Source organism: Acinonyx jubatus, chromosome C1 (genome assembly GCF_027475565.1).
Source record: "Acinonyx jubatus isolate Ajub_Pintada_27869175 chromosome C1, VMU_Ajub_asm_v1.0, whole genome shotgun sequence".
NCBI lineage: Eukaryota > Metazoa > Chordata > Mammalia > Carnivora > Felidae > Acinonyx > Acinonyx jubatus.
The window spans coordinates 189,879,240-189,905,764 of record NC_069381.1 but is presented as its reverse complement, the minus strand read 5'-3'; the positions used below and the strand labels follow the sequence as shown (position 1 = coordinate 189,905,764).

At 36.0% G+C, this 26,525-nt stretch overlaps 1 protein-coding gene across 6 annotated transcripts in view; it reads right to left on the bottom strand.

Moving 5' to 3' along the window:
- CREB1 (cAMP responsive element binding protein 1) overlaps window positions 1–26,525 on the bottom strand; it is a 60,275-nt gene that overhangs the window by 10,042 nt on the left and 23,708 nt on the right. For 4 of the 6 annotated variants that reach the window (XR_003417886.2, XM_027052545.2, XM_053215692.1 and 1 more), the window contains 5 exons: window positions 26,223–26,264; window positions 20,115–20,215; window positions 16,116–16,258; window positions 11,528–11,710; window positions 9,385–9,535 (listed from right to left, as the gene is read on the bottom strand). Coding sequence is in view for 5 of the 6 variants with exons in the window: in XM_027052545.2 (XP_026908346.1) it covers window positions 9,385–9,535; window positions 11,528–11,710; window positions 16,116–16,258; window positions 20,115–20,215; window positions 26,223–26,264 (620 nt within the window). In the remaining variant the exon portion in view is untranslated. Of the gene's footprint in view, window positions 1–9,384; window positions 9,536–10,367; window positions 10,431–11,527; window positions 11,711–16,115; window positions 16,259–20,114; window positions 20,216–26,222; window positions 26,265–26,525 lie in introns of those variants that run through there. The other 2 variants (XM_027052551.2, XM_015063291.3) reach the window with 2 other exon arrangements.

Below are 26,525 nucleotides of genomic sequence, written 5' to 3'. Positions count from 1 at the left end.
TTCTGTCTCACTTACTCTTCCCATTTTCAGCATCTTCAGTAATTCCAAACTACCTGATTTTTTTCTTTTGTCTTCAAAGAAGTTTATCAATTGTACTTTTTCTTTTTTAACAACCAATTTTTTGTTTCGCTGATTTTCCTCTATTGGGTTTCTCTTCAGTTTTATTGATTTTAATTTGCTCTTTTTCCCCCTAGTTTCTTAAGACAGAAGTTAGGCTGGCAAACATTTTTTTGGCTTTTTGGACCAAATGGACTCTGTCACAACTACTGCTGTTGTAGCATGGAAGCAGCCATGGATAACACATAATTGAATGAACATGGCTGTGTTCCAAATAAAACGTTTTTTTAAGTTTCCTTGTAAATTTATTTCAGAGAGAGAGAGAGAGAGAGAGAGAGAGAGAGAGAGAGAGAGAATATCAATCCCAACCAGGCTCCGCACCGCCAGCACAAAGCCTGATGCAAGGCTCAAACTCACAAACTGTGAGATCATGACCTGAGCCAAGATCTAGAATTGGACACTTAACTGACTAAGCTACCCAGATGCCCCTCAATAAAAGTTTATAAAAACAGGCAATGAGGTACAGTTTGCCAACCCCTGCCTGACACAGAGGATTCTTTTCTAATGTTAAGTGTTTAAGGATGCAAATTTCCCCCTAAGCCCTGACTGAACTGTATCCCACAAATTTTTGTTGTTTTTTAATTTGCACTTAGTTCAAAATATTTATTTCCTTTAAGACTTCCTTTTGACCTATAGATTTAGAAATGTTTGATACTTAATTTCCACACAATTGGGGGTATTCCCAGATGTTTTATGGGCCAAGCACATACTTTATATTATTTCTATTCTTTTTTTAAAAAAAGTATTTATTTATTTCGAGGGAGAGAAAGAGACAGCAAGTAGGAGAGGGGCAGAGACAGAATCCCAAGCAGGCTCTCCACCATCAGTGCAGAGCCCAACAGAGAGCTCAAACTTACAGACCATGAGACCATGACCTGAGCGAAGATCGAGTCAGATGCTGACTCGACCGAGCCACCCAGGCACCTCTATTTCTATTCTTTCAGATTAACAAGTGTCATAAAAATGCCAAATAGGTATAACTGGTTGATGTCATTCAGGTTGTATCTTTATTTTCTATCATTATTGAAGAAAAGAATGCTGAAGTTTTCAACTATGATTACAGATTTGTTCCATTCTCTGTTTAGTGTCATCAGCCCTGGCCTACTGTATGTTAAAATTGTTAGGAACATACACCTACTCTAGTAGAATTAGAGGCCTATGATAATAATGATATTATTATTAGAGGCCTATAATGATAATAATTTTATCATTATACAATGTCCTTTATCCCTGACAATGTTCCAGCTTCCTTTAGATTGCTATTTGCATGGCCTACCCTATTCTACCCCTTTCCTTCCAATCTACCAATGCTTCATATTTGAAAGGAGATTCTTATAAATAATGTATAGTTAGGTCTTGGTTTTTTAATCTGGTTTGTCTTTTACTTGGGTTAGACCACAGTTAGTAACCTGTGACCCATGGGTCAAATCCTCATAGTCTGTTTTTAATAATTTATAAATTTCTAGCCAGACTAACCAAGTAAGTGCGTGTGTTTGCGTGTGTGTGTGTGTGTGTGTGTGTGTGTGTGTGAGAGAGAGAGAGAGAGAGAGAGAGAGAGAGACAGACAGACAGAGACAGAGACAGAGACAGAGACAGACAGAGGGAGAGGGAGGGAGGGAGGAGGATAGAAAAACCACAGATTTTCAATATTAGGAATCAAATCCCTACTAGTCTTCTATACCCGTCAAGAAAACCAAAACCAAAAATCCAGAAGTATTTAGTTATAAATCTAACAAAATGTATGTAGGATCTATATGCTAAAAAATGTAATTGTATTCATAGAATGGAAGACACATACTTTGAAAATGCAAAGGAAAGAGAACAGTCCAAGCAATTCTGTAAAAGAGCAAAGTTGGAGGACTCACATTATCAAATTCAAAACTTACTATGAACTACACTAATCAAGACAGTATGGCATCAGTGAAAGCATAAACATAAAGACCAATGAAACAAGCTAGCCAGAAACAGACCCACACAAATACAGATAGATGATTTTTGACAAAAGTACAACGGGAGTTCAACAAAGGATAATCTTTTTAACAACTGATGCTGGAACAAATGGATGTCCACACACAAAACATGAATCTTGATACACCTCACACCTTATACAAAAGTGAACTCAATAGGGATCATAGACCTAAACGTAAAACATACATTGTAACACTGAATAGAGATCAAGTAGAACTCTCAAACACTGCTGGTGGGAATGCCAAATGATACAGCCACTTTGGAAAACAATCTGGCAGTTTCTTGTAAAGTTAGATATACATTTACCATTCCAGCTGGCCAGCCCACTCCTAGATATTTACTCAAGTGAACTGAAAGTTCATATTAACACCTGTATATATTTATAGTAACTTCATTCATAATGTTTCAAAACTGGGAACTATGATGAACGTCAAGGTCAATGGACAAACAAACCACAGTAAAATCATACAAGGCAGTACCAGGGGTAAAACCAACTACTGATCCACGCAAGATAATCAATGAATCTTGAATGCATTCTGCCAAGTCAAAGAAGCCAGATCCTAAAGGCTACACACTGTATGATTCCATTTATATGAGATTCTGGAAAAAGCAAAATCCAAAGGATAGAAAATAGTTCAGTGGTTTTGAGAGTATGGGAAAGGGGGTAGAAGAGGATTAGCATGTGGGTATTACATGGGATTCTTTCTAGGATGGTGTAACAGTTCTGTAAGGCACTGTGGGGGTAGAAACCTGGTACCATACATCTGTCAAAACCAACAGAAGATAAAAAGTAAACTACATGCAATCCCAGAACTGAATGAAGATGATGACAAATCTAACCATACTATAAGTGTGATATAACCTCACTGAAGAAGGTAAAGAAAAAAGGAAGAGACCCAATTCAATAGCTTTGAAAACACTGGTACTTTAAGGCTAAGAACAAAAAGAACTGCACATACTGTATTGTAATTGGTGAATCTGTTTCTCATGGATGTACAAGTTAGCAATTCAGTAACTATTTTAAATGTATACTACACTTAAACAAGTGTGTAAATACACTTAATGGGAAGCCAAGTTTCTGGTCAGAGAAAGAAGTTATAAATAAGCAAAGTGGAGGAGACTAAAATGAACCCTGTGGCTATAGATCAGAGTCAGAGAAGCTAGTCTGAATTCATATTTATTTTAGTAATATACAAATACAGAAATTTAGATGTGTGCATACATCGGCTAGTACACATATTTAGTGACACCACCTTTTGAGAGGGCCCAGAAGTGCGATACCTGGTAGCAAAGAGCATAGATCGTGATGCCCTCTTCTTGATTTCTATGTACCATTTTCCAATAAAAGGAACTTAGGAAGAAATGGTTAGTTCCAAGGCTAAGGCAGGGAACACACAAATAAGAAGCTGAATCTGGACAATCCTGTAGTGTCAGACAATAAGGACATGTTTAAAAAAAAGGGGACATGTCAAAAGGATAAAAGGAAACCAACTTGTAAGAGCTCCCAAAAGTCAAAGCTGGAATAATCTGAACGTAACAAATAAATAGTATTAAGTTATAGTGCAATTTATAAAGTAAGTATCCACAATATATTTATTTATACATATAAGTAAGTAGGGAAGAAGGGACAGATTTTCCTTATAAAAGAATTCCAGTTAATAAATGTATTAGGGACAGGGGAAATAGAAAAACCCTCATCTGAATATCACTAGTGAATACTAAAATTAATGAGCAAAACTTTAAAGAGAAATAAGGTATCTGCACAGCCTTCAAGTCTCTCCCCTCAAATATACCAATTACTATGGTGGTTTTTTGCCTATGACCATAAATTCTTTGATATTCTCCTTTTTGACTTTCATCTCTCTTTGAATGTGGGCTAGATTTAGTGATTTGCTTCTAAGGAATAGAGTGTAAAACTAGAAAAATGGTAACTCTGCAGGAGACACCTGGACCCCACTTTAACCAAGGAATCAAAGTTAACATCACCACCACTAACAAGTCATACTGGTATGCGCTACCTCAATACAGTATGACAAGAAAGGCACGTTACACCTCTGTGGTATTATCCCTCCAAATCCATTACCTCAGTCTGTAAGAAAATGTCACATAAGCCCACCCAAACCGAGGGATATTCTAAAAGAAACCTGACCACTACTCTTCAAAAGTGACAAGGCCATGAAAGTCAAAAGAGAAAGCGTCACAGTTTGCAGGACATGAGTAGGCATGGTGACTAAATGCAGTGGGTAGGTACCCTGGACTGGATTCTGGAAGAGAATAGGAATATAAGTGGAATAACTGAGGATATCCGAATGAAGTGTACAGTCTGTTTAATAGTATAGTATTATGGTATACAACACTACATTGTATACTACACCATACAACATATTGACTGTGTTAATATAACATATAATATGCTGTCATATACCCACAGTATATGACAGATGTTAGCTTCTTAGTTTTGGTAACTGAAGCCTGGTTATGTCATATGCTAAAATCAGAGAAAGCTGGATAAAGAGTATCTAGAATTCTGTACTACTTTCACAACTCTTCTGTAACCTAAAATTATTTAAAAATAAAAAATTAAGAACTATACATTAAAAATATATTATTTATTTTTGCACATATATATTAGGGAAAAAATTATACTCCAGAATGTTAATATTTTGGGTGGCACAATTAGTGATGATTAAATTTTTAGCTTATGTTTTCTAATGTGCTTGTATAATTAGCATGTTTCACATGTGTAATAAAAACAAAAGTAGGGGGCACCTGGGTGGCTTGGTCAGTTAAGCGTCAGACTTCAGCTCAGGTCATGATCTCATGGTTCATGAGTTCAAGCCCTGCATTGGGCTCTGTGCTGACAGCTTGGAGCCTGGAGCCTGGAGCTTGGAGCTGCTTTGGATTCTATGTCTCCCTCCCTCTCTCTGCCCCTCCGCTGCTGGTGCTCTATCTCTCTCGCTCTCTCTCTCTCTCTCAAATAAACATTAAAAAAAAAATAAAAACAAACAAACTCGCCCCCACCACCCAAACAAAGTGGGATTATACATACTCTCTGGTAACCTGCTTTTTTCCACTATGAACATCTTCCTATCTCAATAAAAATGCCATCTATATATTCTTAAATTTTTTTTTTTAAGTTTATTTGAAAGAAAGTGTGCGCGCGTGAGAGAGCGTGAGTATGAGTGCGGGAGGGGCAGAGAGAGAGAGAATCCCAAGCAATCGCCAAGCTAGAAGCATGGAGCCGGATGCGGGGGCTGATCTCATGAACTGTGAGATCATGATCATGAAACCAAGAGACGCTTAAGTGACTGAGCCACCCAGGCGCTCCCCTCCCCCCATCTCTATTCATTCTTAAAGGTTGATTGTATGTGGCTGAATGTAAACAATGTGTACAATGAACATGCCTTAATTTACATGGCATACCCTTCAATTGTCTGGAATTTTTCCAAAACTATTTTTTTTTTACCTCATTTCTAATTCATTTTCTATGAATTTGCCTATTCATATCCTTAACTCTCTTCTGACTTGTCAAATGTTCCTAGTTTGTTTGCTTTGCTACTGTATCTTTTGCTTGGCTAAACAGGGGTTTTATATTTTCATACATGTAGTCAAACCTATGTAACCTTTACGTTTATTACTTCTGCCTTTAGGAAATCTATTAAAATCCTCCTGCATTCTAAAATTATACAACAAGGATAGTGAATTGTATTACTGTCATAATTTTTTACTCCTCCCTCCCCAAGCGAAGAATACACAAGTGGATGCCATGTTCACCCCTAGCAAGCAGATAATTTAAAAAGCATTGCCTTTTCCCCTTTGCTACACAAGTGACATGCTTTGTCAGAAAAGGTGCTTCTCCTTTAGTTGGGAGCATGTGGAAGAGGGCCAAGCAGCTGGCTAGCAGCTGTCAAATGTAATGTGAGGAAGAGGCTTTGTTGTTCTCAGACACTGAGATTTGGGGTTTTTTATTATTGTTACTGCAGCAACAAAAAGTAAAATAATAACCATCTGTCCTTTCTTTTAGACTTCTTATCACTTATCTTCATTTTTGAGTAAATGGTAACTTGGACAGTGTAGAATTTAGGGAATGACAACTCTTCTCATCAAAGTTCAATTTAAGACAGGCTGTGTTTGAGGTACGTAAGGGACATTCATCCTAGGGAGTATGCTCAGGACAGCGCTCCTCTAACTTTTCCACCGAAGTACCCTTAATGGGCAGAGCAAACTAAAAATGGGGATTCTGGGGACACAAGCCAAAATACCACTGCTGGTGTGAATTTCTTTTAAATTTCTTACCTTACAAATGTTTATTTTGCTCAAATTTTTGTGAACTAAACATTGGAGGAAGTCATTCCAAGTTTACTTCTTGGGGCTACGTATATCTCAGCACACTGGCGTGTGCTCTGGTTTGGGAGGCACAGCAGGAGAGAGCTGCAGGCTGGAATCCGAGAAGCACCATGCCCACAGGCTTTCGCGCCAGACATAATAGGCTCAAATCTCAGCTCTACCAAGTTTTCTGGTTTTGTTTTTTTTTTTTAAAGATTTTATTTTTAAGCAATCTCCACACCCAATGTGGGGCTTGAACTCACACCCCCAAGATGAAAAAGAGTCGCATGCTTTACTGACTGAGCCAGCCAGGCACCCCTGCACCAATTTCTTAAAAGGTGTGACCTTGGCAAGACAGTTAACTTCTCTCTGAAGTATAGCTCCTCTGTGAAGTGGAGATAAGCTTCTACTCATTGTAGGTAGAACTAATATGTAAAGAAACTAGGTACAGTGTCCAGCATAAACTGGCCCCTAATATTAAAAGTACCTCAGGAAAAAGGTCAAAGCCAAAATATAGAATCAGGAGACAGCAACATATAGGTGATACCTGAAATAAATACACGGGTATAAATGAACGTCTCAAGGGAAAACTTCAAAAGTAGTCAGAAAACCAGGTGAATAAACCAAAGAAGAGTTCAGGAGAAAAAGTAGATAGACAAAAATGTCAAATATTCCATAAAGGTAAAATGAAAAGAGAATACTAGATTGCCAAGTGAGAAGGAATCTGTATCTTTTAAAGACATAAGAGTGGTGTGGTGGTCACAGAAACCACATTCTAATGAATGGAAGTTGGAAAAGTAGCAGCAGCAGTAACATGGGAATAAAGGGAAAAGGGAACCACAGCAGAGTCAATGGGAAGTTTCCTTATAGTGAAACTAAATCCAAGACAAAGTATTTTATTAAAGAGTCCGTGGTAAGTCAGGTAGCTTCCCTGAAGATCTCAGGCCAGCAAAGGTTGTTAGGAACTGCAGCTATGTATGCCCTGTCCCTAACTTGGGGTGTATGTATATGGGGGGAGGGGAGGGGGTGGGAGAGGAAGGGGCGAGACATAAATTACATGGATAAAAAAGGAAATTTAGTCTGCCAGCCAAATTAACAAGTTTTCATACATAGGCAGCTCTCTGCTATATACAAGAGAGCAGACAAGAAGCTATACGGTGCTGCCTGCTTACCCACTGATTACACCGCCTCTTAGTCTTTTCTATATAAGGGGAAACATTTCTGGCCCACAGAGCCCAACTACATAGACACAACATGAAGTCCTTCTGTTGTTTTTATCATCAAGAGGGTTTATCTTCCATCGGATTGCTCTACTGTGTCTTGATTAGAACTGGTTTCTTTACTAAGCGCTACGGTTTTAAATTTTACAACCTGGCCTTTACTAAAGACTTCTTAATCGGACTTACTTCAAATTTTTGAAAGGGTTAAACATTTCTTTACAAACATTTTAAAACTGAAAAGATTTAAATACAAAGTTTAATTTATATTTTAAAATATATTTAAATGAATGCAGCTTTTAATGCTTCTGTTATAATTCCTAAGGAAAATCACAGACTGATGGAGCACAAATAAAATAAGCCACTTGGCATATTTTGAACTCTTTTCCTAATATCCCAGAAAAAGCCCTGCCATTTCTCATAGCTTAGATGTAATTTACTAACACTCTAGAACAGCTAAGAATATTTTAGGAACAAAAGAGGTTGAACTGAACAGAAACAGGGAACTTCATAAAAACAAGTATTTCGAGGGGTGCCTGAGTGGCTCAGTCAATTAAGTGTCGACTCTTGGTTTCAGCTCAGGTCGTGATCTTATGGTTCGTGAGATTGAGCCCAGCATCAGGCTCTGCGCTTGACAGTGTGGAGCCTGCTTGGGATTCTCTCCCTCTCTCTCTCTCTCTCTCAAAATAAATAAATAAATAAGTAAGTAAATAAACATTAAAAAAAAAATTTCAACTGAACATTGCAGTTACAAAGTGCCCTTAGAGGAATAGGATACTTGTCCCATAGAGCAGCCCTTTGGGCAGGTGGTGGAATCTCGTTTTACAAAGAAGAAAACTGCAGCTGAGAGGGTTAATGTATTCTTCCAAAGTCACAGCAAAAAGGGCAGTCCAGGACTTGCATCCAGACAATCTAAACTCAATCCCTACATTTCTTTTATCTCATCACGGTGTTTGAAAAATCTTGGGATGAACAGCAGAGGAATATTTTCGCCAATATCAAATGTTTCGATCTTTATATATACCTTTATTTTCATTCTCTTTGCTTTGTCTTAAAGTCATTTCCATATTAAATCCTAAGCTAAATAAATAAAAAATACTAAAGTAAATATAATAAAAACATCTTACTGTTTTTTTATTGACAAAACTACTTACAGCTATGAATTTACTTTATGAGAGTTACTTTACCCACATTTCATAGATTTTGATACGTAGCAATTTCATCGTTGAAGAATAACTCTAAGATTTTATCTAAGAACAAGGTATTAGAATTAATCTATTTCTGAAGAAACCTTTAGGTGTTAAACTGTTAATTTTCAATAAAGATGGTATTCATTAAAACAGTGGCCATCATACATTTACTTTATTACAAGTAACTTACTATAAATGAAACAATTTTAATATCCAGACTTGAACCTCTTGATCTTCTCGAATAAGACTTGTCATGAAAAGAAACAATATTTAAATAACCTAGCTAGTTGGTTAGAGCACAGTGAAAATATAGCAGAGTTGTGTATTAAATCTCTCATGGAGAAATTACACAAAAGAAAACCATGGGTAAAGATTGACCCATAATCCCATTAACCATTTCGTAAGTGCTGCTTATTAAATAAAGAAGTTTCAGCAACATCCATCAATTCTACCAGAAAAAAAGCTCAACACCAAGATCATGTTCTCAGCAGACTTAAAGACACACGTCTGGCGGAATCTGAAGACGACCTGACCTCCCACAATCTGAGTAAATGCACTGTATGTACCTGTTCTTCATGAGGCGAACCTCTCTCTTTCGTGCTGCTTCTTCAGCAGGCTGTGTAGGAAGTGCTGGGGAGGATGCCATAACAACTCCGGGGGCAATGGTGCTAGTGGGTGCTGTGCGAATCTGGTATGTCTGTACATCTCCAGAGGCAGCTGAGAAGAAAAACCGTGAACATGGTGTAAAGACACTGAAGCACCGTGACTTGGTAAAACTACGCTGTGTCAATCATCAATCTAAACATACATTTTGGATTGCAAGGGAAAAAAAAAGAAGGAATGTGATTGTAAGTAAAACATTGAACTAATCAGCCCTCTTTGGGTCATTACTGACAAATAATTTCCAATTTAATGTATTTATTAGTATAGACACGTGGGTGAAAGAGGCCTTCACCTATGTCTTCTGGGTCTTGTATTTATCTTTCATTGGAATGCAGTTCTATTCTGTTAACATGCTTACCAACCTTAAGTCTAAAAGGTAAGTAGGGCACAGCTTGGATGATCTTCCTAGATAGAGTATACTCCTCAATGTCTTCCTTTGATATTGGTAAATTCATATTAAAAAATTTCAAGTAGACTCTTGCCACGACATAAAAACGACCATGATTTTTCATAAAATAGCAAAATGGAGAGAAAATAAAGCATTATGGTCAACTATTATAAATTTCTAATTGAAACAAAACTGTAAGTATGAAAACGTGTACCACGTGATGCCAATTATATTACTTGTTTTAATGTAAATGCTAATGGCTAAATAAACCGAAGTTTATTTTTCTACCTAAATGATCTATCACTTGTGAAAAGAAACACAACCATTATTTGTCAAACTGCTTCTAGAAACAGCTTAGGAATATGCCCTCCTAAGAATAAAGAACCTAACACTATCTGAGAGAATTTAAAGGTCTGTATAAAATTAGCCATGTTAGTCATTAATTTCAATTAAAATGTGTAGTCTGAGTGGAAAAGATTTATATACTAAACATGTTACCATCTTCAAACTGACGTTCAGAATTCAAATTCACTGACATCCTGCTTTACAATTTTTGAGTACCTGCATGTAAAGTGAAAAGGTGTTTTACTCCCATTAATAAACAAAATATTATCTTCTTCAAATATTATTTGTTTAGTAATAGAATATATTCTGTAAATACATTAGGGCCTTTTAAATAAATGATGACTCTCTAGTTGGGTGTTTTAGGATTATTCAAAAATTATCATCTATGGTGAAGGGGTAAGATGGTCACTGCCTAACAGAGGCAAAATATATTATTATTAATAAAAATATTTTTAGAAACAGATTTTAAAAGTATTTCCTCAACATGCAAGTTTCAATCTGGCATAAATCATACTCTTAAAATATTCAAATAGATTCAAAGAAAAACGGTCAACTCCTATCCGTAAAGATTCCTAAGACCAATAAATTATTTAATTTAAAAACTAAAACAAAGCAAAAAAAGCTATTTCTACAGTCATCAAGGATTTAACTACTACTTCTTCTCTATAGACCAGCAGACTTACAAACTGGTATAAGATATTTCAGAACATACTGCTTTCATTTGAAATAAAAAATGATGATCTTAGAAATTAGGATGTCAATTTCTTGAGTAAGAAGTAGAGAAACAGATTATTTTGTAAGTTCTATACCCAATGTGGGGCTTGAACTCACAATCCTGAGATCAAGACTGCATGCTCTACCAACTGAGGCAGCAAGGTGCTTGGAACCTCTGATGATTCTTAGCAGTGATTTAATAAAACTCTTATTTGACACATGAATAAAAATGAGGCCCAGAGAGGTGAGTCCTACTCAAGATCACACAGCAAAACTATGCAGTTAGATCTAGAATCTAGCTTTCCTAACTCCTGATTTCACTATCTTTCCTTGTAACCTACCCTTGTTTCTCCTATCCCCAAATGCTGGAAGTGTTAAAGAGGTTATATTTTTTAAACTGAAAATAGTTGTTTTTATGCCATGACATTTGGGTCCAACTGGAAAAATAGAAGAGTTTATGGAGAACATTATCTATAATGAAAACAAAATTAACTACATTTTCACAGTGCTCTGCAGTATCATACTTACTTTATCTGAGTTTATAAAATTTTTACCCTTTCAAAGAATTTACCACACCTATGAATTCTGAATTCTCTTACCTTGAACAACAACTTGGTTGCTGGGCACTAAGATCTGCTGTCCGTCAGTGGTCTGTGCGTACTGTAGAATGGTAGTGCCCGGCTGAGTGGCAGCTGCATTGGTCATGGTTAATGTTTGCAGGCCCTGTACCCCATCGGTACCATTGTTAGCCAGCTGTATTGCTCCTCCCTGGGTAATGGCAACTAAAACCCAATGGATTTTATGGTTATCAGTTTAATTAATACCATATCAAACTTTTACAACACACTACATTCAGTAGAATAATGTGTAAGACCTGATCTAGGAGAAGTTATTATAGCAAATGACACGGCCAAGAAGGATTTGGTAGGATTTGGTAGACTCAAGTAACTTTCTGCTCAGGAGACCCATATCCTATTGCTAGAATATAAATGCACTCTATGAACCATATTGTAATTTATAGTAACACCTGTTAATAATTTTTAAAAAAATGAATGAAAAAATGTTAAATTCCTTTGTAAGTGGTTGGTTCAGAGGAGGTACCACTTTGTGATCCATATTTCCTTTATTCTAGTCTTAATTACGCAATATTTTAATTGTTTAATATTTGCTATCCCACTAGAAAGTAAATTTCTTGAAGGCAGAAAATGTGATTTTTCTTCTCTATTTTCACATAGTTAGCAAAGAAATGGGCAGTAATAGGCACCCAATAAATGGCTGTTTTAATACACAATTAATAAAGCAGTTCAGTAGCGCATTCTGTTCTCTAACTCAGTTAGCAATGCTTAAACTGTAACAAACGTCCACTCAGCAAAACTGATACATCCTGTGAGACTCATTTATCATAGAGTATCTCGCAAAGTTAAAAATTAGTGCTCAAGATCAATCATTTAGAAAAACTATTTAACTGCTATTTGTTACATATTCAAGCATCTCATACAGGATCCTTTGATTATTCACTAATTAACCACACTTGTCATTCACCTGTTATGAAGTAATCTACTTTGGCTCATACTAAAAGATATTTCACTTTATTAAAAAAAAAAATGAATTCACCTTCATACTACAGTAGATGGAAAAGTTAAGAGAAAGAGGTAGGTTATTATTTTATTTGAACAAAGCAATCCTTTAGCTACCAGCATTAAGTTGGTGGTTGGATCCTCTCGAGATACTCTCCCTCTTAAAAGTTTTCCAGAAAGAGGACTAAAATCACAATATTACATATAAAACTGCATAATGGATTTTAACTGAATAAGTCAACATGTCTGACTTACGCATTTTACTTTTTTATTTTGTCTGTTAGAAGGGAGTTATTTGGGATCAATTATCTGCCAGCTCTAAGAAACTAATATGCTGAGTCATCTGTATGAGCAACATTGATTAACTACTGTTCAGTCAAGAAATAATAACAGTAAGTAGCTATGATTTGCTTTAGCAAATGATAAATGATACCCATTGGAAATTAAGATACTGGCATTTATAATCCATCTACTTTAGCTAAGTCTGTAAGTTTTACTTCTCTTAGGCAATTAAAAAAAAGGAGTATGTAAGAACTGTATTGAGATTAAAATGGCAGGTAACTTGAAAGAATCAGAAGGGGAACAATCAAACCACAATTTCTTCTTGGCTACATACCAATGAACTCAAGGTGGGAGAAAAGAAGTAGGAAACTAGGTATCAGCAGATCTGAGTTCTAGTCCAGGTTCCATCAGTACACTGTTATTTGAATCTGTCATCTCTTCTGTAAAAATATCCGGTTCTAGCCATACTAACTACAACTATAAAAATCAAATGAAGTCATATATATATGAAAGTACTCTGAAAACAAAAGTCTGATCCTATCAGACATGTTTTTCTCTGTACTATTTATTTATATACTTGATTATTCCAAAAGGATTTGGGATGGCTTTCAATAAAACTAAATTCATTAAAACAAGAAGAAAAAGATAGAAGTCAAGTAACTGATGTGTCTCTACCACAGAGATTCTACCAGAAAATCTAGAGGAAGAATACAATTAAACATAAACTCAGCTGAGATTCTGAGTAAAGTGAACATGAGGAAAACATCATAGGTTATAGTTGTATTTAGTGAAACAAAAGATTCAAGTTCCAAATGATAAGACACTTGTGTTTCTAACTTAGAACTCCTCAAAAAAGACTTTATGTTACTAGGAACAGTGAAGAAAGTAATGGATAAAACTACTAACAGCATTAAATTAAAAAAAAAAAAAAAAAAACAATGTATGGAAGGAATACAAACATGCAGCCACTGGGAAGGGAAATTGGGCAGGATGTGCTTTGATTCAACAATTGCACTCTTTTTAAAAAAAATTTTTTTTAATGTTTATTTATTTTTGAGAGGGAGAGATAGCATAATATGGGGCTCAAACCGAGAGATCATGATCTGAGCCTAAGTTAGACACTTAACCGACTATGCCATCCAAGTGCCCCAACAATTCCACTCTTTGGATGCTATCCCACTGAGACCTTATCACATATATAAGAATGTTCATGTCTTACTGTTTAAAATAGAAATGTCCTAAATGTTTACCAATGTGTGTGTGTACGTATATGTGGGGGGGGGGGGGCGGGGGATGTTTAAATAAAAGTTACATTTATATAGTGAAACACAATGTAGCTGTTGAAGAAATTATATATATAGTACATAAGTAATGTAAGTCTCACTTGTATAAAAATACTGTACATGGTAACATATTTATGTATAAATAAAATGAAAAAGAATGGACAGATATATACCAAACTCTTACTACTGGGGAGAGATGAAAAGGACTAAGTTAAGAAACATATAAATGTTGTATATGTGTCAAGAACATAATGTTAAATCAATTCCATCAAGGAAATAGGTGTATACTCTAAGAGAATAATGGATAATGCAATAAAATTTTAAAAATCTCAAAGTATGAACTTTCTAAAACTAGCAATTTTCAGTTGCTGGGACAGAGTGGTATGCCAAATTAAACATCTACATTTCTGAATTTGCCTTCCCTATTTGAGATTCTATATGCCTTTTCTCTAAAGAGCATGCTTTCTAGTTCAAGTGAGATTCCCTGCACAACTGAATTACTAACAGGAGTGTGGTGTATCCCTCAGGTTTCTGTTGAAGTACAGAGAAAAGTGAATGTCATATATCAATGTCTCAGAACACACATCTTGAATACTTCAAATTATTTGGATATAAGGGTTACAAAACCCACATACGTGTATATAGATGGTACCTGTTTGTCTCCACCAACAAAGAACTCAAGAAGGAAAAAAGGTGACTGAACTCCAGTAAGCACAGTGTAAACAAGAAGCTTAGTCAAAAAAATGCTTTCCTTCTACTCACTTTCAAAAGTTTCAGCTTCAGGACAGCTAAAAAGTCTGCTACTTAGGAATCTGTTTTTAATACAGTTGGAATGCAAATTAGTTATGTAAACAAAGGCTGAACTATACAAAAACTATTAATTTGGGACTCAAACTTTTATACACATTCCTGACACAGACCACCCCTGGGCATTAGAAAATTAATGCAACAAGGGAGTGTCAATGAGTACATTTAATTTGCAATAAGGAAGAAAGGGGGGGAAACTACATAATGGCAAGCAATGGATTTTTTTCAACTTTATTTTGAGACAGAAACAACACGTGTGGTAGGGGTAGAGAGAGAGAATCCCAAGCAGACTCCGCACTGTGAGTGTGAAGCCCAATGCGGGGCTCAGACTCACAAACCGTGAGGTCATGACCTGAGCTGAAATCAGGAGTTGGACGCTTAACCGACTGAGCCACCCAGGTGCCCTTAGGAAGTACTGGATTTAATGAACACATCAAAATGAAGAAATCTACGTGTGAGGCACTTAAGGAGGCAAAAGATACTGGGAAAAGACAGAAAAACACACCATTCACACAAATGCCTCTGATCAAACAAAAGCAGAGCTCAAAAGTACTCTGTAACAGATTTGGGTGAAAGATAAGGAGAGACCTAAGTGTCAGACAGAGACATGACAGAAATGGAAACTTTGATAATTTTGCAAAAGAAATCTTTGCCTTCTCTGAGCCCAAAGGCCAACTGTGCTCTAATTTTGGCAGTCCTTATGTTTATGCTATCATAATTCACTATCTTACCTTTTACATTAAAAAGAATAATGATTTGAATGTGTTGGTAGACTATAACCAAGCCTGTCGACATCCACCACAAAACATTAAATACGATTTTAAAATGCTACTTTTAGAACGGAAAGTGAATAAAAATAAACCGTTTTTATCCTTAAACATAATCAGAGAATGGTTATCTTATCTGAAAAAGTATGTCCTCTATGACCATCATATATCACACGAGGACTACAATCTAGAGCTCCAAGCAGCGATTCAAAAAACTTTCAAGACTCTCCCAGTGTCTGCACAAAACAAAGGACCACCTAAAGGGCTAAAGTGCTTGAGTCATCCCAACAAAAACCCCGAAGAAAAGAAAATACTTCTGTTCCAGAAGTCTGCACAGTGAACAGTAAAGGAAGTGTAACTGATCACATCCAAGACTGAGGAAAGAGTTGGTACTTGCAGGATTCCTTTAAGGAGAATGCAGCCATTAGTGTTTTGGTCTCACTTTCCAAAGCAGAAATATCTTCTACTCACTGTACTGTCCGCTGCTCGTTTGGTAAATCGGAGTTGGCACCGTTACGGTGGTGATGGCAGGTGCTGAGGTCTCCTCTTCAGACTTCTCTTCTTCAATCCTTGGCACTCCTGGTGCATCTGAAGACAAGTCATTCAAAATTTTCCTAGAAAAAGAGAGAACTGTATTAACTAAAATAAAAGTAACATTTACTGGCTAAATACAAATAACAGGAAAGGAAAATGAGTGGAAAGTTGCTAGTGCTTAGGACAGCAGTTTAAAATGTAAGAACAAGAATAAACCATAAACGGATGAGGAATCAATGTGTCAAAATGAAATCATACAAGGACTAGAAAAAACGATGAATTTCTCTTTAATTTGAATGTAAAGGGAAGCAATCATTCAAAATCTAGGTGTAAGCAGAGGTTAATAAACTTGATTACAGAAAAAAAAACGCACAAAAAAACAAAACAAAATAACCTTTTGTAGGGCAAAGAACACCAAAACCAAAGTCAAAAGATGATCAACAACACTAAGAAAAAAATGTTTACATATATTACAGGTGAAGGAACAATAGCCCCAATATATAAAGAACTCTTAAAAATTTAGACAGGGTGCCTGGGTGGCTCAGTTGGTTGAGCGTCCGACTTTGGCTCAGGTCATGATCTCATGGTTCATGAGTTTGAGCCCTGCATCAGGCTCTCTGCTGTCAGCGTAGAGACTGCTTTGGATCCTCTGTTCCCCTCTCTCTCTGCCCCACCTCACTCGCTCAAGCTCTCCTTCTCAAAAATAAACATTAAAAAAATTGAGGCCAAAAAAAAAAAAAAAAAAGAATTAAAAACCTGACTTTAAATGTCTCAACTTTCAGATTGGTAAAAAGTAAAAAACCTGTGAGAAAACAGACACTCTCATTGGTGTGAGTATAAAATTGGCGTACAACCCTTATGGAATGAATGTGATGATGTAACAAAAGTATGTTTACACAGCAATCTTACTTGTAGGAACTTACCCTTAAGATATACTTCCTACAGTACAAAAATACAGACACATAAGGTTATTCATGGTAGCGCTGTTTGTAACTGCAAAATACTGAAGACTATCTATATGCCAACACGTTGGAGACTGGCTGAATAAACTAGAGCTCATCCAGGTGAGGAGTAAAGCACATACGTTTTGTATATGAAAGAAAGTGAAATAACATGTTTGTTCTGCTATTCTAGAAAAAACTCAGAAAGGATAAACCAGATAGAGTTTCATGAAATTACTTAATCTACTGGGGATGGGTAAGAAAGAAGTAAAAAAAGAAAAAACTGGGACGGGGCACTTATAAGTGTGTGGATGTTTTTGTACAATTGTGACTTTTGGAACCATGTTCATGTTTTGCATATTAAAAAACAGTATCAACAAGGATGGAGGAAACATTCTAAAAAGGAATACAAATAAAAGCAAATTAACCTTATTGTTATTTCAAACGAGTAACATAATCACAGAGGAGGGGAAAAAACTCAACTCACGCAATTTTTGACATCTTAAATTTCTACGTTCCATCCAAACTCTGCACACACATTTTGAATAAGTACTGGTCTTTAGAGCAGCATTTTTCAAACTCAGGTCACAACCCGTATGTGGACCATGGAAATGGTTATGTATGTTGTAACCAACGTAAAACAAAAAACAACTGAACATCACACGTAATACGGTGCTGTATTATTTGCTTCAGATGCCTATATATGTGTGTACCTGTATATATATATACACCTATGTGTATATGAATATGAATTTGAAATAACAGTATGTATACAGAGAGAAAACTATAAAGATTTTTTCTTATTGTGGATTGTAGTAAAAAAATAAAAGTTTCAAAGCTACTACTTTAGACCTGCATATAATATAAATCTACTTCTCTTTTGCCTGAAGCTAGTAATCATTCTTGTCTTCTCTTTCCAGTTTCTAATATTGTTGCTCCAGACCGTCTTGGTCATTCTTATATCACAGAGATACAATTCACTTTCTCTTAAAGTAGATTTGAGATGTGGTCTGAGCAGTGGGATTAATTCCTTCCCTTAATCTAGACATTAGGTTTTTACCAATGTAGCCTTATGTTATATTGGCTTTTTTTGGCAACTGCATGTATCTGTTAATGATAATTAAATAACATAATTACGTTTCTAAAACAATTTTTTTTTTTGAGAGACAGAGAGGGAGGGAGGGAGGGAGGAAAGGAAGCAGGGAGGAAGGGAGAGAGAGAGAGAGGACATGCTTGAGTGCAAGTGTGCACCAGGGAGGGGCAGAAGGAGAGGGAGAGAGAGAATCCTAAGCAGGCAGGGCTCGATCTTATGACGGTGAGATCATAACCTGACTGAGCCACCCAGGTGTCCTGAAAACAAATTCTTAATCTAGAATCTTGCACTTGAAGAACTGGTTTGATTTTAAACTCAAGTTCAGAAATTCTGTAATTATCACCAACAACTGACAGTCTGTTTCCCCGGGCAGCTATGATCCTTCAAGGTACTTGTTCTCCCACCCATTAGGGTATTTCTCCCCTAACGTTCTGTCACTTGCAAAGGTGATGAGCTGGCTTTTCTGTTTTTCAGGTGAACTGCTGGTAAAAATACCAAACCAGCTGAGACCAAGTAAGAGTGCTGTAAGAACTTCCTCTGAGTATAAATTGATCACTACAAAGCTGGGTTGTTCTAAGAAAAACTTATCTTGAATTATCAACTAATCCCCATTTCTCCAATCTTACAAAAGCATATCATAAGGACTCTGTTAAAGATCTCATTGGAGTCAAGACATAAAAGCTAGGTTTCAAGAATTTACAAGCTTAAAACAAAATAACAGATACACAATGACTATAAGGAAAGATACAGTATTTCTCATGAATGTAGCCCCTTCTCTGCATGTGCGCATCTCAGGCATTGTTTATTTGATTACGAATTAAGGTGTTACTATTTAAGTGATCTTTGCTAGGATACAGGCTACAACAAAATATTTTCTTTCCACACAGAGCTCTTATTTTATAAGGTCTACAACTAGAATCTACAGAATTTATTTACAACTATTTGCCTGGAATTTATAGACAGAGAAGCCAAGTGGCTCGTCAACACCTGGTTGGATCCGCTTCAGGATCAAATGTGTTAAAATACTAACACGGGATGTATTTTGAAGTTCAAATCTAAAACTAGACGTATTTAGGAAAAAAAGAAATAAGCATAAATGTATACAACACATACTTGGTAATATAAAATTTCTTAAGATCTCAAAATCAGTTTATTGGTATTCATTTAGGATCCCTCATTTAATTGAGAAAAGGGCTAGCATAGGAGCCAAGTGGAAAAAAAAATTTAACCATTCACTGAAAAACAGAAATACCTTAGGCTAATAACAAGAAAGAATATTAGAAGTTTGAAATTTATTAAACTCTCAAGTAAGCTTACAAAGATTTATGGAATTGCTCTTCCTGGAAATATTGAGCATGGAGACAGTTTCTACATATAAAAAAATGGTTTGGGTCCATGATAGAGGCAAAGCAACCTCTATAGCTGAACACAGAAACTATAGTAAGGTGTCCCTAAAATTAGGGAATACCAGCAAAGTGTCACGCTGCAATAAGGATTACATTAATAAACGGTTATTTACGAAGTACCATGGCGTGAGAAATGGTCTGCAAATGTGATGCTAGGTAGATAAATAGTGTAGTGTGTCAGAACTGACAAACTAGAAGTGCTATAATCCTATCAAATATTCCAAACTTTTTAACATATAAAGCAGCAGCTGGCATGGTTTACAAAAACAGAAGCAAAAAAGAAAAAAAAATTGTTTATCCAGGACTGTTCAGAGTAAAAAGTTCTCTTACTCTGTACGATAAACTTCAACTTGAGAAGTAACTCAAGATGAAGAGAAGTAACCTAGACGGTCCTGAATTGAGCAGCTAATTGGTCTTCCGACATCTTTTCATCTGCAACAACCTAAAGCTTCCTGACATCTTTGATTCTGAATCTTTTAACTATTCAGTTCCATACCTGTAGGAAGGCCTCCTTGAAAGAATTTCTCTTCGTTTTTGGGAATCAGTTACACTATCCACTGACTCCTGTGAATCTTCACTTTCTGCAATAGTTGAAATCTGAAAACAAAGAAGAACTTTATCTTGATAATCGAATTTAGTTCCCATAAAGTTTTTATGAACTTTAAGAAAAAATCAAATATAAAACGATGTACATAAACCTTGCACATGCTTCAGTAGAAAAAAATCAATTTTTATGGGAGACAACCACACCAATCACATTCTTCTCCCCTTTACTTATCCTATAGAAGTCAGTTAGTCCTAAGATTTTTTTGGTCAAAACCAAACTTTTGTGATATACAAATTCAGCTTCATCTCTTCCAGGACTTCATGTAACCAATCTTGAACGCATCAATATTACCGTCAGTTGTTTTCTTACAATTGTTAGAACAAAACTACCAAGTGAAATAAGACTTCTGACATGAAGAAAAGAATAAATGACTAAATATTTGGTCATAAGTCTATACAATGACATACAAGTATTATCCTTTACTGTTAAACACTTGTGACTATATTTATAACTGCACAAATAAGATTGGTGATCCCCCAGATGGTTGTTTCTATTTCTAGCAACTTAGTCTACATATAGACCTTCAAAGTTTTTACTATGCAAAAACTCAAGGTAAAGAACTGTGTATTTCTGGAAAGTATCCCTGGACTGAAAAGTAATGAAGCTGAACAAAGATTTTACATGGGATAATAATAATGATAATGGTAACAGCAACTAGCATTTATTGAGAACTTACTATGTGCCAGGTACAATGGTAAAACATACAATGGTACAGTATTATATTAATACTCACTAATACAATAACATCAGGTACTAGCTAAGTACAGTATTTAAACCCATTTCATAGATAGAAGAACTCAAGGTACAAAGAGGTTAAGTAACTCACCCAAGTCACAAAGCTAGGAAGTAGTGGAGCCACTGTCAATAGTTGGCATCTCAGTTTTAGACATCCTTACCAGCATCAAAATCCTGTTGGTTCCAATCTCAAACCAGTTTTGTCAGAAGCAGCAACCCAGAGGTGTTTTTAGACCACTCTCAGACTACAGTTCACTCGCCTAGTAGGTAAGCCTGTCTGTCAAGATGATATAGCCGAGCTTCTCTAGTCTGCTTCATTCAGCTTCCCTTCTCATCAGCAGGGGCCTCCTGCTCCTTCCTGAACTAGGTGTGCATGATGCTATCAGAGTGAGAATTCGGTTTAATGAAGGCAAAAGAGTCTGTGTGGCTCAGCTCCATGTCAAAATTTAGGGCAATTGCAACAAGAAAAAACATATTCAGAGGAACCTGACAAATCCCACAGGTACTCTGTATGTGGTCTGGGCCTATGGGTTTTGGAGAGTGGGGGCTCATCTTGACAGGGCACTTTGTAATAGGCACTCACTCTCAAATGAAATTAGGTAAATGTAGTAATTTTTCACGAAATTTATCTACAATAAAGTAATGTGCCCCATCCAAACACTTTCAAATGTAAGAACTTTAAAGACCTACACATTAACAGGCAACACTTAACGAATCCAGAAATGACAGATAAAAAGCTGTGTCAGAGGCTGAATTTAGTCTGTGATTCTCTGCAGAGTAATAATGCTACAGTTACAGCACAGAGAACACTCCCACTAATCTGTAGCTGCTGTAACTAGCCCGCTCAGCATAGTCTCTGCACAGACCTTCTCAGATACACAGCAGATGAGGAGCTATGAAAAGACCTTAGCAGAGTGTCAGGATTTCCAGGAATAACAAGACTCAACTCAAAGTGGACAGTACTATCACAAGTGTTTACCTTCATTAATACTTCTCAGAACCTCAGTTCCTCTGTTCTTTCTGCCTCCTTTGCATGACCCTCATCCTTAAAACCTTCTTGTAAGGACAGATAGTGACTTAGGCATACTCTTCGAAGTTGAAAGTCATTAAAACAACAGTTTTAAAACATACTGTATAAACCACCCATAAGGGAAGTTGTGAAATGAAATAAATTAATGCTGCTTTTTAACATGTGACCTTTAATCCTAACACCCGCCCCCCCAAACTCAGTGGTTCTATTGCTCTCAGCAGGAAAAAAGCCTCCCTTCCTCTGATCTGTAAGATTTTGTCAATTGAGTCAAAAGGAAATTAACTTATCACTATGTAGTGATTATAACCATTTTAATGTAAAGGGAGTTCAGAATTACTCAATAAAAATAATAACAACAAGTGTTAACATTTCGTCTTTGGGAGTACTATCCAGGGAGAACTTAAGAGCTATGAAGTCAATTCCTACGGACTATCTACCAAAACAAACAAAAACAAAAACAAAAATCCCAAACACACATTGGATCCACATTTCTGAGACTAATACAAATCATGTCAAAACTCCTTTTTATAAGTAAAAACTATTAATTATAGTTTAATATATATTTAATAAGTTATTAAAAATAACCATATGAAAAATTATATTCCAAACTACTACTACCACATTCCAATGATAGAGACCCTTCCTCTGGCCCTTACCTCTTATCACCTCTCTTATTAGCCTTTTCCTCAGATCCTTATATAGGTCTTTAACCTTGGCCACTTAGAAGTTGAGACATTTTCAAAAAGTCAAACCACCATGTGTAGATGTAAAGTTTTAGATCTGTATTCCTCAACTTTCTTTAGTTTATTAAAAACCTGCACCTCCTATTAGTAAGAGGGGAAAATCTTCCTATTTTGAAGTTATTTGAAATTTTAAAATGAAACATACAGTGCCAAAACCAAATCAGATGCTTTTTCAAATAACTATTAAATTAAATTATTATTAAATGTAATTGAACATGCTTAAGAAATCATTTAATATTTCGTAACAGTGACTCAAACATCTGATTCTAAGCTTGAGCTTTTTAAAACATGATTTAACATTTGCCATTGTTGAAAAAGAGAACTCATGAAAAAGTAAGTGCATTTTTGGCTGGGCTTACTAAATACTAAATCAGTTTTCATTTTCATCTATCAATTATACAAACTTTTGATGAGATTTACCTAGTATATTTTCATCTCCCTGGCTCTCAGTTATTGTATGCTAATAATAGGTGTTACAATGTTATATTTATTTTAACAAATAAGTGCAACAACTACTGAAACTCTAGAAGACACCTGAATAGTTTAGAGAATTCTATTTACAGGGTCTAAAAGTATATAGATGTGAGTTTTTAGGTGACAAATTTATATTGTTTGCAGTTAAAAAAAAAAAAAAAACTATGAATACATTTCCAAACTTCTTTCCAAATGGTCTCTCCACGGCACGACTTTCTTTCAAAAACGTCACTTTATCCCAGGATAGTTGAAAGGGATTTCTTTTTTTCAAAAATATGTTAGGTAATATATCCCTTGCAAATCCTTGCTTACCATCACCGAAAAGATCAGAAACTCTGGAACATTTGTCTCATAAAAAACAAACCAGCAATTCATCCTTATGTTAGATAACTCTTAAGTACTTTGCTGCATGAGAGCCACTGAATCCCTGTGTTGCACAAAAGGTTATTATTGTTCCCATCATATTATAAAGTATTGTGAAGATTTTATCACGTTTCATCTAACCACTCTCCCTCTTGCTCTATTGGAGCACATCCTTTTACTATTCCTTGATATGTAAAACATATTCTTACTCCTAAGCCTTCAGACTTGCTTTTACTATTTGCATGGTTTAGCATTCTGTACTGGCTTCTGGTTTCTGTTCACTGTGTTCCCTGACCACCCTACGTAAAAGAGAACACCCTTCCCTCCGCATTATCTATCCCTTTCCCCTGCTTCAATCATCTTCCCAGCACTTATCCTCACCTGACATATTTTATTTTCTCATTGTCTCTCTTCGCTCAAATGTGATCTTCATGAGAATAGAGAAGTATTATTTGTTCACTGCTGTCTTTCATAGCACCTAAAACAGTGACTGGCACATAGCATGTGATCAATAAAAATTCAGGGAAGGAATGAATTTAATAATTTAAGGTAACATAATCCATAAATCCTGACATGTTTAAGCTGCAATGTATTAAAAATGCATTCAAAATTAACAAAGGGAAAGTGAAGATGCCACTGTTAACTTCTATCCATTTGCATAAATCCCATTATTTTGGGGGGATTCTGACATAATCTGTGAGACATGATAATATATATAAGGATAAAGGTAGGGCACTAATGTCAAGTCATAAATGAAACAGGAGTACAGCATAACTTCTAATATTTTTAGACTAAAAAATATAAAGAGATGCTAATATCTAACTCTCACATCAAGAGAAATGTGTCTTGTAGATTTTGAAAATGCTGTTCTACACTACTCGTATTTTCCCATCTAGAAGTTTGAGGGACCATTTCTCTCCTTGTTTGAACATCTCTTCTGATGTACACTACTTCCTAATTACTAATATACTAATCACAGCTAACCAGCTGAAATGGCCATTAAAGTCTAATATATTCTCCCTGGTTATTTTCCTTTAAAGAAAAAAAATAAAATAAAAAATTTAAAGAAGTAAAAAAAAAAAAAGTTTGTGTCTCTCTATTCGTAGAATTCAGGCTTTCAATTATAAGCATAGCCCACCTCAACGGAAAAATGTGCTCTTGAAAAGATGAATAAGTATTTCTATAAAGTTAATAGCCATACAACCCTCAGATCCAAATTATTACTGTCACAAAGATTAAAATTAAAAATATAATCAATCATTAAATATCACATATTATGACCAAAAATTATAATTTTAACAAATTTGGTAATTTTGGTGTATTCTTTATAACACACCAAACTCTTATTATAAGTGAAAAAGAAAAAGTGATGAATCTATGTCTTCTGACTAGCAGGTCAGGTTCTTTCTACTGTTATCAAGAAGAAAACATGAGTGGGGAATTAGTAATGGCAAAGTATAGAAAATAGTAAGGTAGCATTCAATGAAATAAAAACTGAGACAAAAGATAGGAGACTACTGTTCAGTAGTGCGATTCCACAGAAATACCAAATACTTCGATTGTCACTGGGACAACACTGTCTCCATCTTGTTAACAAGTTCGGTCCCCAGTGTCTTTCATTATGGAAATTCATATACCTTGATTTTTTTTTTTTAAGTTTATTTATTTATTTTGAGAGAGAGAGAGTGAGAGAGCACGTGAGAGTGGGGGAAGGGGCAGAGAGAGGGAGTGAGAACATCCTAAACAGGCTCTGCGCTGTCAGCGTGAGCCTGATGCGGGGCTCAATCTTACCCACTGTGAGATCGTGACCTGAGCCGAAATTAAGAGTCAGATGCTTAACCGACCGAGCCACCCAGGCGCCCCTCCCTTGATTTTTCACATGAAAACATTTTTTCCCCCCACATAAGTGTCCAAGCAAACCAAAAGCACCAGAACAGAATGAAGTAGAGGTAGGGAACAGTGGCTAAATGACTCAATAGTATAATATGGCTGACTGGATCTAGTATGTCCTTTGAGGACATTAACAGACCGCTTCCAGAGCAGAGGAGGCACTTCTCCCTCTACAAGTATCAATCAGTCTGGCTACCATACTCAAGGAAAACACAACAGCTCCCCTCCACAGGAAGAGAGCAAGGATGGTCAGGAGCAATCAGAGATACACCATATAATAAATGGCTGAAGGAAAACAGACATTTGTTTAGTCTGGGCATTTTGGTAAAGTAGGAAGGGTGTGGGAGATAAGGGAGAGGGAGTGGTCTAACAGAAAAGGAATTAAATTTGCTTAACTAGTTTCTGAGGATGGAACGGGGACCACTAAATAGAAGTTTTAGAAAGGTATATTCTGGTTCACTACAGGAAGAACAGTTTAGCAATGACCCCTATTTATAAACTGTTTAACTCAGGAGACACAGCTTCCTTTCTCAAAGTAATGCTGGACTACCATTTGCAGGAGAGAAGAAAGGATACACAGGGAAATTAAGCAACACACTAAGGGCTGCACAGGTTAACAAGTTTGGCCTAGACCTAGAAGATCTCTAAAATCTTTATGCAAACCTTAAACTGCATGTTTATAGAAGGAAAAAGACATAAAGAATAATTTCTCACCTTCCTTTCTAAAAATAGTTCTCTCCAAATCTAGGACCTAGGACTCACCTGAGTTCCGGAGAAAAGTCTTTTTAAGTCCTTACAGGAAGACTGTGAAGCAAAAAATATGAAATGGGAGGCTGGGGTTATGGCCTACTTGAATGAACGTTCAAGTCTTTTTTTTTCTTTCAATAAGCTCACTGCAAAGATGTATACTGCTCTAGGTTCCAGTTCAGCAGTCACCTGCGGAGCTCTAGGTGCCTTTATTCCCCATGGATTCAATCCAAAGGAACAAGGTCTCCAAAGAATTAGGTAACGTGCATAGTGTAATCCCTGACCCTTAAGGTGATCTTTCTGAATATATAATTATCT